The sequence below is a fragment of the Meleagris gallopavo genome, chromosome 2 (assembly GCF_905368555.1).
Source record: "Meleagris gallopavo chromosome 2, MGAL_WU_HG_1.1, whole genome shotgun sequence".
In the NCBI taxonomy this organism is placed as follows: Eukaryota; Metazoa; Chordata; class Aves; order Galliformes; family Phasianidae; genus Meleagris; species Meleagris gallopavo.
Genome location: NC_139405.1, coordinates 106,865,219 through 106,878,028, shown reverse-complemented (window position 1 = coordinate 106,878,028; position 12,810 = coordinate 106,865,219). Strand labels below are relative to the sequence as shown.

General features: G+C 42.8%; 1 protein-coding gene across 4 annotated transcripts in view; it reads right to left on the bottom strand.

Moving 5' to 3' along the window:
• Positions 1 to 12,810, bottom strand: part of PKHD1 (PKHD1 ciliary IPT domain containing fibrocystin/polyductin) — a 288,369-nt gene that overhangs the window by 153,883 nt on the left and 121,676 nt on the right. For all 4 annotated transcript variants that reach the window (XM_085218344.1, XM_085218343.1, XM_085218345.1 and 1 more), the window contains one exon: positions 670 to 882. In XM_085218344.1, the coding sequence (XP_085074470.1) occupies positions 670 to 882 (213 nt within the window). The remainder of the gene's footprint in view (positions 1 to 669; positions 883 to 12,810) is intronic.

Below are 12,810 nucleotides of genomic sequence, written 5' to 3'. Positions count from 1 at the left end.
AATATGGTGGTTAGAGCAGAGGACTGGGCATCCAGACTGAAGTTTTTAGCACTGCCACGGTTCTTCTGCATAGCTCTGGGCTTGTCACTTGTGACCACAACCTATGCAGAGCAGGTGTGGCTGCGTGGAACGCCAGATCAGAAAGATGCATGGCTGGAGGATGGAGGAGAACAGGAAAACACACTGCTGGGAGTTCTGTGCTGCTGCTGCTGCTGCTGTGAAGAGAAGCAGTGTTCCGACTTCAGCTCGCAAAGCTTGTCACTGGCTTCAGCACAGGACCTACCTGGTAGAGTACTTGTTACTGGTAACCCCAAGAGAAGGAAACTTCCTAACTGTTATGGAGAGAGATAAGGAGAAAAGGATATCCCATTCTGGTAGCAGAGCAACTCACATGATACACAGCAGAGAATGAACGTCTGGTTTCCAAGGGATGGACACTTTCATTCATTCATTTAAACACATAAATCCAGACATCTTTCAAGCACCTAAGTGAGTGCTAAGGTTTCATAACTACTTGGAATTACAGAATCACAGAACCATGGAATCAAACAATACTTGATACCATCTAGCTTCTTCTTAGGGCTGAAATTTTCAAAATGACTCAGCTCCCAGTATGGCAGTTCTTACAGAAATACAGCACTTTTAAAGAGAAGGAAAAAATGTACTCACCATGGATGGAAAGGGTCCCATTTCTCACTGCCAGGAACTTGGCCCCATATGGAAACAGTGGTGGGGAGTGGAGGCTTCCATAGAGGTAGATATGAGCTCTGTGATGGAAACGGGCTGTGGAAGATCCCACCCGGAGCTCTCCTCCATCAGATATCAGAATGTAATGAGCATGTAGTTCCACAGGTCCTGGACCAGTAAACACGAGTTTGCCACCTGAAGATGACAGAAGAGTAAAATGCAACCACTGACCACATGGTCAGTCATTATCATTGAATCACAGAACTGCAGAATCACTGCAGCTGGTAAAGATCCCAAAGATCCCCAAATCCAACCTCATCCCACTTCCACCATGGCCACATCTCCACAGTTCTCAAATACAGTGACTCCACCACCTCTCTAGGCAGTGGAACTGCCTCTCTTTCTGAGAAGAAATTGCTTCTATCCTAATGAGATTAAAGATATGACGTTGAGGATGAAAATCACAATATTGCTTCCTACAAAAATCCAACCGTGGCCGGTACTTCTCCCTTTGGACTGATCAGTTCTTTATAGCATGTCTCTTTCAGTAATAAAGATCTTAGTTAACTTAGACCGTCTTTCACTTCTGCCACAGGCAGCATCTTTCTAGACCTGAGCAAAACCACAGTTAAGTCTGGACAAATATCTAAGTCTTTCCACTTCTAGTCCAAGGGAGTTAAGTTTGGAAACTCCCAGTCTTAACGCACTCATTCTCTAACTGTTAGAAGGGGATAATATTACTTAATTTATGGGTTACTTTGCAGATTACAAACTGCTTGTGAGAGAGGGAGGGGAGAGCAAAGCTTAGGAACACAGGAATTCGCAACTTGTTTAGTTCAGTGGTTCAACTCTTCCAGATGCTGTTCAAAACCAGATGCTTCCAAATACAGTACAAGAAACTTCTCCTTGTTAGCTAGATGTGAAAAGATCTCCTCATTCCATAAAAGCCTCATTTTAATTCCTAATTAGAGGTTAGTTTTGCCCCGAAGCATAAGGTTTCATTCATCTTCCTGCCAACATTGTCCTTCTACAATCAATTAGTAAAACTGGACAGGTTTTGTCAGTAATATATATCTGATCCTTCAAATCTTTTTAATACTCATCTCAATAACTTCTTGAAGCAATGATTCTGTGATCTAAATGACATAGCACATGAAAAGGCATTTTCATCCTTTGGTTTCAACTCAAGTCTCTTTTCATTCTATCAAATGCCTCCTTTGTTTTTGCCTGGTGTGAGCTGGTGATCCCAGTCTATCATTTCAGAGCAGTTCACTCTGATGTCCTTTCATGGTTTCTCTCCTATAAAGGACACTTTTGCTATTTTTACAGTGTATTTGCACGGAGTAGGCTCTCAGACACCTCATCCTTCTGCAGTTGGGATAGGTCTTCCTAGGTCAAACCATGCATCCCTGGAGCTAGTCCCAAAGCCTCACATCATATCTCCTTACAAAGGGTCTGTGAGCCTCCCAACCTTTCCCTTTAAGAAGCAGCAGTTAAGGAATCTCCTATCATGGCCAGAATCCTACTGTTGTTAGCAAGTTTTAATGCTGATCTTCATACCCACCAAACTGTTGGCTTCCCCATAAGATACTACCAGTCACAATGATATGGGAGCTGCACAGCACCTCTCTGCCTTCCCCATTCCATTGCATCCACTCTTCCTGAGCACATTCTGCATTTCCTGACTCCTTATTTATTCTTGCATTGATGGGCTTTAATTGTTGAGCTTAATTTCTCACTCTCACAACAAAGCTAGTATTTGAATAAGAGCTACCCATTCAATATTTCCTTTGGAGACTTCAGTAGGTTCCAGATAAGTTTATACAGGGCATGCAGACAAGAGATAAACCTCACATTTTCTTGCAAATAACCACTGGGAACCATGGGATTCCTCCCACAAACACCAGCTCCCTGGTATATAAGCTGTCTGTTTCCCTAGACATACTTTTCTATATACAAATGCATTTCTATTAAGCTTGCTTCGCTACAGTCATGTTGTATTTTCACAAATTGTACTGAGTAAACACTGATATGAAGCTTGAATTTCAGCTTGTTTCACTTAAAACGATGGAAGGTTTCTGACTTATTCTGAGGTGCGCCTGACACTTCTAGAAAAATGAAATGTTGGCAACACAGAAGTGTGCTCTGCTGAAATGGTATACATTCACAGACTGAAGGGACCACTAGATCCTATCTCCTGGTGGTCTGTGCACATCACGCTACTGACAAACTGAAGGAAGCAGAGACTCTGTGTTTGACTGCTGGATGCCCGCCAGAAAGGCAGACGATCAATTAAGTGATTGGTGACATCATTCTACCATTTTCTACGATCGTTTTTTTCCCAGTGGCTAATCTCCCTTACTGGTCACAATTTCTGTTTTATTTCCAATCACAGATGAGCTCTCAGACAGCGGTTGCCTTTACGCCCTCCTGCGTTGCATTGCAGAGAGGTCTACAAAACAGCACGTTCTGCAAAAGTATCAGCAGGTAAACAGCAATTAAATCAAACCTCAGCCCTCGATCAGACTGGTTATAAAATTTTTAAGATTCTTCCTTCAAGGAATCGTCTATATCCTCTTCCATAGCCTGAACACTCAGGCTGGGCAGCCTGGTCTAGTATTGGATATGGAGGTTGGTGGCTCTGCCTGCAGCAGGGGGGTTAAAGCTTGATGATCCTTGAGGTCCTTTCCAACCCAAGCTATTCTATGATTCTATGAACACTCCTTCTGAAATGGGGAAGCCAGATTTCCTAATCCTTCTGCACCTTTATTATTCTTGTTGGTAGATTCTGCAAAGGCAATTCTTCTTTATCCCCATCTTCTGTATCTTCCTCTTCACACAAAAAACTATACGACCTCCTTTTGTTACTTCATTGCAGCAGCTCCCATGGCCACATCAGCTCCTGATGGTTTTCATAGATATAGTTTTCTCTCACACAGTCCCTTACTGAGTACCCACAATTTTTGTTCCTATCTGCCCAGCTGTGTACTCAACTGTGTAAATCTGTGCTTAGTTCGAATGGCACTCACAAATGTGATCGGTGATGGATCTCCATCTACTTGCAGGTGATTTACTTCTTCCAGGTGATCCTCAGTCATCGCACTACTACATTTTACAAAACTATATTTGAACAAATTTGTGATTTTCTTAGAAAATGATTTAAAATTTTGTCGCCTTTCTTTGTGGAAATTTTTCCCTTCTGTACTTTCTCATGTACACTGAAGTTAACATTCACAGACCACAGAATGCCTCGACCAGAATAAAACTGGCCCTGGTGCTTAAAGAATGTGTATTCCTGAAAGCTACTATTTAACATCTTCAGTAATAAATGGATTGCTGTTCCATCTTCCTCTTGTGATATAATTTACCATCCTGTTCCTTCCCACGCTGAGAACAGAAATATTTATTAAATATATTTGCCTTATAGCAGCAGTGTTAATAATTTTATCACTGCAATCGAGAAATGGAACTATAAATCACTGCGATTTATTTTATTCCTAACATAAAAAAGACATCTTCCCCAAGGTCTTTATTGACTTCCTATGCACTATTCCCACTGAAATATAGTCATTTCTGTTTCCACTTCTCTTCATATGATTTTTAATGAATATTTTAATTGTTGCTATGCTGCACCAGTGAACTGGGAAGGCTGGTAGCCAGAGTTGTCCTGTCTTCTGATTGCAAAATCATACTTCTGCCTCAAATAACCTTCCCAAAAGTTTTCATAAGCTTCAGGCACACACTGTCCATTTAAAATTTTCAAGCTGTCCATAAGGCAGCTTAGAAATATTCAATTCCTCCCACAATCCTTTTCTAGATCCTCTCTGTTGGATGAGAGAGATGGGGGAGCATCTTCTCTTGTAAGACTCCTGAGTTCTTTCCTGTTTGCAGCCTTTTCAGCACACCTCAAGGCAGCTGTGGGAAGATATCTGTTTCCCATAAGGTCTGGGATTTACCTTCCTTTTTCCCTACCTACCCTCATGTCTGATGTGCACTTCTGTGTACAACGTGGCTTTGGCATGTCAAGAGTTGCCCATCCTTATACAGCTCCTCACGAATGAACAGTCCTCTAAATCCTTTCTGTTTCCTTTCCTCAGGAAGTCCCCTGCTTCCATAGCATTAGGCTCACTACGTCAGCTACCATGAGCAACGGGCCCCTGCATCTATTCAAATATTTTCTATCTCCTTTGTGGATTTACAGGTCTCTGGTGAGCTTGGCAACTGGATGCTTTGTGACTGCCCTGCACTGGTTAGAAGCACACATGTTGTTCCAGCACTTCTCAGTAGCATCATGCTTGCAGGCACTAATTCTGCTGTGCTTGGCCTGCAGGTCTGACCCTTTCTGGAGCACATCCTATTGGCTTTCCCTTTCTGGGTGAAGATTTGGTTGCGCTGGGAGAAAAAGAACTGGACTTCAAGCTGGGAGCTGTTGCCTGGTTCTTGAGATTCTCTGTCCCCAAGTGCAATGACAATCCTAAGCACACTTGGCAATGGTGCAAAGATTTGAGAGATCATGACGACCAAAAGGGATTTGCGGTATGGGATGCTTTGCCTTTCTCTTAGCAGCAGCAGCAGTCAGATCCCAATGTAATCATAGGAACTGAGTGCATCAGCTGCAAGTGACGGCCACAAGTTCATGCAGCTATCTTAGCTATTCATGAAGTTTCTGAATTCCTCCCAGAACAAAACAAAAGGCGCTTATAGGAAAAAAAGTGTAAAAAAAAATTCAACTGCAGAAGATTTAAAAAAAAAAAAAAAAGTAATATCAGACAAAGGAAAATAAAGCATTAGCGGGGATTCATTTAGCCATTAAACAAATCCAAGTGTAAAATATGTAAAATAAACTCCAGCCAAACTTACAAATACCTGTGTCAAAAATTTATACACGGTCCTTCCAACACTCAGCTCTCCATATTTCTTTGCTTTTCATCAGGTCAAAATAAATATACAGCTGCTGCTTTACAAGACTGTCTTCTCCTTTTTTAAAAGAAAATAAAAGTTATGCTTCCTTCTTTTATTGCACTTGACCCCTTCTCTGAAAGCAGAAAGGAAGAATATTGCTCAGCTGAGCCTTTGGCTGTGACCCTCAAATTGTTTGTTATGGCTGCACGGGAAAGCAAAGTCCTACATATGACCTTGAGGGTGATTTTATAAAAATCAATCAACTACTGTTATGATGGCCTCCCCGCCAAACAAAATAAATACAATTAAAGCCATAATCACTTCTGTACAGTAATGTGCAAATTCAATGGGTCTCTTTAGGTGGAGTGAGGGAGAGTGGGGGTGGAATCTGTTGGGGTTATTTGATACTTTGTGAGAACATCAGAAGCACCATTCTTCTCAATTAACCCAGCAATTAGCCTCCACCTCTCTGCCTGGAAAAGAAATCTTTCTTTATCTGTCTTTACTCAAAAGAAAAAAGGAGGAGGAAAAAAAAAAAAAAAAAACCCAAGGAAAAGACTGGAGGCAGCCTCAGAGAAAGGCAGAAACAGCTAGAACTAATAACAGAAAATGGTAACATAATAATAATAGTAATAATAATGATAAGGGGAGCATTGTAATCTGTCATGTGAGTAAGTGCTCCACTAGCATATCAATGGTTGTATGAAGAGATTTATCCTCTGAATTCATTGGGAAACGGTAGAAGGCACATACAGAATGATAGGAAGTGGAAAGTTAATGTATCACCATTTAGTTGGCCACGCAGCCCCAGCTGGCTCATGCAATACCAAGTTGAGTCAAATTCACCATCCTGGTACCCAGAGCACTTACCCTGGAACAAGCTGTGCCACGTGCTCTGGAAAAAGAGAACAAGCATCCATGGAGATACGAATTTTGAGGACGACTGTGGAAAGTTTCTCCTTGCCTCTGTGACACAGAGACTGATTCATGCTTTCAGACACGGGGGTTTATAACCCTTCTCAAAAATGTCATTATAAAAAAAAAAATTCTTCTACTATTCACATTTTCATAGCACATAAGAGAGACATTGGTTTTCTCATTATTTTTTAGGCTGAGATTCAGAACGCTCCAGGGATTTACTGAACTTGGTGGGAAGCAAAGTCCCCATTCCAAAAGGCATCTTTGCATGGAAGCTGGGCTTCTTTACCATTAGCTTTTGAGGCAATACCTCAGCATGTGCAATCAGAGCATTTGCAGTGAAGCGTTAAAGCAAGCAAATTGTAAGGAAGGTGCTGGAGAGTCTCCAGAGATTTGTTTTAAATCAGTAACAGAAAGCGTGAGGGAAATAACGATGGAAGAACTGTCCTGCATGTCAAGAGTGTGTCACACCACTTTGATTAGCAGAAAACCGTCTTTCTGCAGAAGAGGATATGCCTGCTGAAAGGCCATCTCTTCAAGAGGACTACTCCCTCCCATCGCCACAGAATCACAGAATCACAGAATCACAGAATGGTTGGGTTGGAAGGAACCTCAAGGATCATGAAACTCCAACTCCCCCAACACAGACAGGGCCACCAACCTCCACATTTCATAGCAGCCCAGGCTGCCCAGGGCCCCATCCAGCCTGGCCCTGAACAGCTCCAGGGATGGACGGGGCATCCACAGCCTCTCTGGGCAGCTGTTCCAGCACCTCACCACTCTCTCTGTAAAGAACTATGATTCTATGACCTTAAATGTTATGTCTGGTGGGCCCTTGTTGCAAGAGAAAAAAAAAAGAAAGCAACACAAAACAAAGATCCTCCTCCGTATGGGAAGAGAAATACAGAGCTTATGGGCCTTCAGTGGGAACAATTGACTATTTCACAGACCTGTTGACAGGCTCACATGGCATTTGGATAAGCCATAAAAGTTTACTGCAGGCTGGACCAGCGTTGAGCAAGATATGAAGAAGTTTGTCCTACTGGCTCCATCCCAAGGCTGCCTGAACCACGAGTCCAAACCTCCTTATATAGGTTCCTTCACTCTCGTGATATACAGATTAAAACCAGCTATGTGTTTCCACCAGAACATCAATAATGCTAAAAAGATTAACACATATTCCAGCATTTTGTTAGATGGAGGCCTTCATCTGTCCTTGAGTGTGGAACCAGCAGCTGCTTGAGTACTCTCAGATAGAAACCAGCTCCCAAGCCTGACACGTCTGCGTTGTCTGGCTCACAGTCTCACAGCCATCTGCTCAGATGGCATCTGCTGCCTCGTAAGTGGGGTTGGCAGCCCAGAGGACACTGCCATAGGTAGCTCCCTTCATAGAAGTTCTATTTCTTCAACTCTTAAGCAGCTTCCCCTTGATGAATCTGCAGAGGGAAACCTAACCTGCTGAGTAGGAGATGTGGGGACTCCTGGACACGCTTTGACATACCACAGTCCATCATCTGGGATCTACTGAAGGAAGCACCAGGAAAGGTTCAGGTTGGATATTAGGAAAACTTTCTTCTCCAAAGGAGTGGTCAGGTGCTGGAATGGCCTGACCTGAGAGGTGGTGGAGTCACTGTCCCTGGAGGTATTTAAGAAACAGCTAAATGGCACTAAGGGACACGGTTTAGTGGGGAAGAACTGGTGGTAGGCAGATGGTTGGACTGGGTGATTTTGGAGGTCTATTCCAACCTTGGTGAGTTTATGATTCTAAGCTGTCATGTAAGCCTTGAGAAGGCATCATGCTAAGCACTGTGCAAAGAGGTGCAATGAAAAAAATCAGTCCTTAGGCTCTTATTTCAAGTCTACAGGTGATGGACACCTGTTGAGTCCTCCACCTTCAGCAAAAGAGGGGGACATCAGGGAAAGAACAGTTGTAGGGAGTAGAATTATTATTATGGTCTATCTGGGTGACCATCAGACCAGTGTGTTTCCACTTCCTATATCCCTCCACCCACAATTATCTCAAGCTGATTTCTGGCACTTACATTTAAACATATCACTGATTTGCTGCTGGAACTTGTTCTTCTTAGTGGAAGCCTGTTCTCACAGAAGAGCTATAGCAATGCGTAGTTTGTTAAGCCACCAGAAGAAGAAGGGATACATCAAATTTGAAATCTTCACGCAATGCCCTGCTACACATTACTCTTCATCAGTACTTCTGCGCTTATAATAAATACTTACGCCTCTGAAGATATTTATTTATATTTAAGAGCTTTAAAAATCATCATAGAATGGCCTGCGTTGAAACGGACCACAATGATCATCTAGTTTCAACCCTCTGCTATGTGCCAGCCACCAGACTGGGCTGCCCAGAACCACATCCAAAGGCTTAGATCCCTGCTGCATGGCTGCATGGACTTTATTTCTGTACTACATACGGGTGTGCAAGGATGGAACTACTAATGGGACAATGCTGCAGCTGTCATTGGGGCCTGCTTAGCATCTAGGGCAGATGTAGATAGATGCAGTGGGCCTTTCCATCCTACGCTTAGAAGCACCATCTATTTCTCCAACAGGGACACATTCCCCCTTTCCATGCCAGAAAACAGCTTTCAGCCCAGAACAACATGCTCAGAACAAGTTTTTTCCAGTCCACTCCTCCTGCAACACCTTGGAGGAGTCTCAGGAGCTACTGAAGATGCAAAAAATCAATTTCATCAACAAGCATGAGCACTGGGAGTCTGGTGTGCATGCTGTCTATAATCCCATCCTAAACAGAATGGGAAAGGAAGACCTGCAGCCCGTGGCCAAACACAAACCAGGGTTTACAGCTGAGGAAGAACCCAAAAAAAAACCTCAAGTTGCTACAGATGGGCCTTAAAATCCTTTCTCTGGGGAACGTCCAGCTCTGTGACTTGAATTCTAATGAATAATACAGAATTCCTGCTAAAACGGCACTAACATTCTAAAGAACTAATGCCTTGCAGTTTTTTTTCCCATCAAAACAACAGAGGCTTTAAGGTTCTGAGACCATAATTCTTGCAGATTTGGTGCACCTCACTGTAACAACACAGAAAAATATCATAGTGACGGGGAGAAATAGGGCTGACTACTCTTCCTTTTAAATCTCAATTAAAAAATACATTGGATGAAATTTCCCATTAGCTGGTACTATTTGTACATCCCATGTTCTTTCTTTAATTAAAAAACATGCTTATTGCAATACTGCCAGAATCGCTTTTACGGTATTTTAATTGTAATGTCTCTGCCTGATTAAAAAAAGAAAATATGAACTAGAAACTGCCTGCAAAAACTATCACAATGCATATTCCAAATGGGTTGAGTAAATGGCACAGAAAACACCACCGTGAAAATATTTTCTAACCTTGGCTACGGACAAGGGATTTTAAAATAGGTTTAAGGACAGAAAAACAGAGGAAAGATCTTATTCCATCTTTCAGTGAATTCATACCTAGTCTTTATCAGCACTGAAGCTGAAGAACTAGTGAAGCACTACTTATCTGACATGTATGTATGCAGATGTATCAGCTAAAAGCAAAAAACTGTCTATAATCCCATCTAGGAATGGAAATTGACTAGGAAAAAGTCAAGCAAAATCAGTATTTAGATTTCCTTCCTCCCCAGGTCTACGTGCAGTACCTACTGCCGAGTGGGTGCCCCATCCCTGCAGACAGCCAAGGTCAGGCTGGATGGGCTCTGAGCACTGATGGAGCTGTGGGTGTCCCTGTTCAGTGCAGGGACAGATGGCCTTGAAGGTTCCTTTCCAACTCAAACCATTCTATGATTCTATGATTGATTAAAGTAACATTTTCCCTTTTTCTTATAATGCTGGCCATCTCAAGGTTGCCACTGCAAAACAAATAGATTGTTGCATGCCTGAGACCTTCAACCCCACCAGAAAATATCTGCAACATTGCACCAAAATTCACCGCCAAGCTAACCCAGTCTGCTTTTCCAGTCCCCAGAATTCCCTCGAGGCTGTCCTATTCAGTACTAAAACTTCAGATAAAGGTAGTATATGTCTGAGGCATCAACCCACCAAAGACAAATTAGTTACTCCAGTGGAAGCTCTGCGTAGGGGAAATTTCCATCTGTCCTGGGTTACCATAAATACTACCATACTTGTGATGCTGAGATCACAGTAATAACTGCAATCTGCTGAATTCACGTAGTTATCTACAATCTGTCTATCCAGTATCTCTTCCCCAATCACTATTGTCTGAGCAGTTTCACAGTCTGGATATTAAACATTCCACTGCTGATAATCACGTGTCCATGCTCTGCTTGTCAGGGGGGAGGCAGAAACTGGTGGTCCTCATGGTAGTGGGCAGGATCCAGCTGCTTAATCCCATTTCACTATTGCTTTAGCCTCCAGATCTTCTGTAAAGACAGTCTGGTCACTACCAAAACCTCTACATGCATTTGTCTGGGTGCTAATAAAGCCAAAGTAGGGTCACCCAAAGGATGCATGTGCAGCTGATGTCCTTGTTATTATAACAATCTTTAAGCAATTTCTACACTGTTGAAATGATCATGACTTCACCTTACACAAACTGTATCCGAAATCCTCACGGCATCTTAAAAATGAGAAATCTCAAGAAGTGGTCCTACATATTTGGGATGTGTTTGCTGGATACACCACCTGGATGGTAGGGTACAACAGCATCTTTGCAAAAGAGCAGACTCAGTAGCTTTACAAGCTTTTTTCATCCATAAAGCCTGTTTCAGGTTGAGTGCACAGGAAGCCTGGTGCTGAGTCAAGAAAGCCAAAGGGAGCAGAACTACAATTTAATCCCATTCTCCAGCTCCAACTACAAAAACACTTCAGCTCAGGCTTCAATCAAAGTGCGCTTCTACACTCGCCTGCAGGCCTGGAGTTTATTGTCATGCCCATTTTGCAGCTGGGGAAACTTGGCAATTATTTGACAAGTTCAGAGACTCGGGAGTTGTTACTCTAAGGGGATCACCTAACTGAGATCCTTCTTAAGATGGATATCTATAATACCTAAGATGAGCATGTCTTCGGTGATGTGTGTTTCTCTAGATCAATACAGGAACCTAAACAACTCCCCAGAGCTGGGCAAGAAAGGTAAGGAAAGATGACTCCAGCCTGGTCTCACACCAAAGTAGACCTCAGGATACCTTGACTCTGTATTTAAACAAGGCTTCCCCAGTCCTAGCTCAGTGATAAATCTGCCTTCAAGTAAGCCCAAAGCTTAACAGGCTTCTGCTGCAAGACTGTGACCCGCTTCTTAAAGAAGACAGAGGATAAGCTCCCAAATTCCTGTGTAGGTTTTCAGCCAAAAGTCTCAGAAAATCTGAGCTCTCTTCAACTTCACACCATAATCACACTGGGGTTAAGAAGCAACACCAAGCTTCACCATCTTCGATGGGGCAGAGAAGGGAAAAAATCATACTAAAGTGTTTCTTACTTTTTCGATCACAAATTTTACTGTATTTTTTTGCGTTCCTGCTTCTTTGCTTTCAGCAGGAATGATGCCCAGTGTAGCAGTTCTTAGCAATCCAGACTGATCAAGTTCAAGCTTCATTGGAAATATTCATGCTATATAGATAAAACCTGTTAAAATTTATCTCTGTAGAATGATCTTTCAAAATAATATCACTGTATAACTGTCAGATACATGTTTTCCACTATCATCTCAGTGGAAAACTAGTCCCTTTAACATCCTTGCAGTATTAAATTATTATTATCAGCAGAGTAGTCCTAGGTCCTAAAGCCTCTTTCTATTGTCAAGGCTCACTTCAGCTTAATCTTGCATAGAGGCTTAACTTTGAGCAAGCAGCTGAACCAGAACAACTCATTCACTTAATACCAAAGACGTGCACAACAACTTTCACCACCAGGGCGTAATTTTAGGGATGAGCATCCTGTTATAGAATGGTTTGAGTAGGAAGGGACCCTTCGAGGCCATCTGTCCCACTGAGCAGGGACACCCACAGCTCCATTAGTGCTCATCCAGCCTGACCCTGGCTGTCTGCAGGGATGGGGCACCACCGCCTCTGTGCAACCTGTGCCAACACTTCACAACCTTTATCATAGAAACTTGTTCCTTATATCCAGCTCAAATCTCCCCTCCTTTAGCTTGAAGCCATTTCCCCCTATCCTACCACAACTTGCCCTGGGTTCCCCCCCCACACACCCACGCCCTTCCACTAGCTCCAGGATCCAAACAGCATAAACGATGCCATTTGCATACATACATACGAATTAAACTCTCCCCCGCCCCCCATCCTTTTGCACAGCCCGCCCTCGCCCCCCAGTCC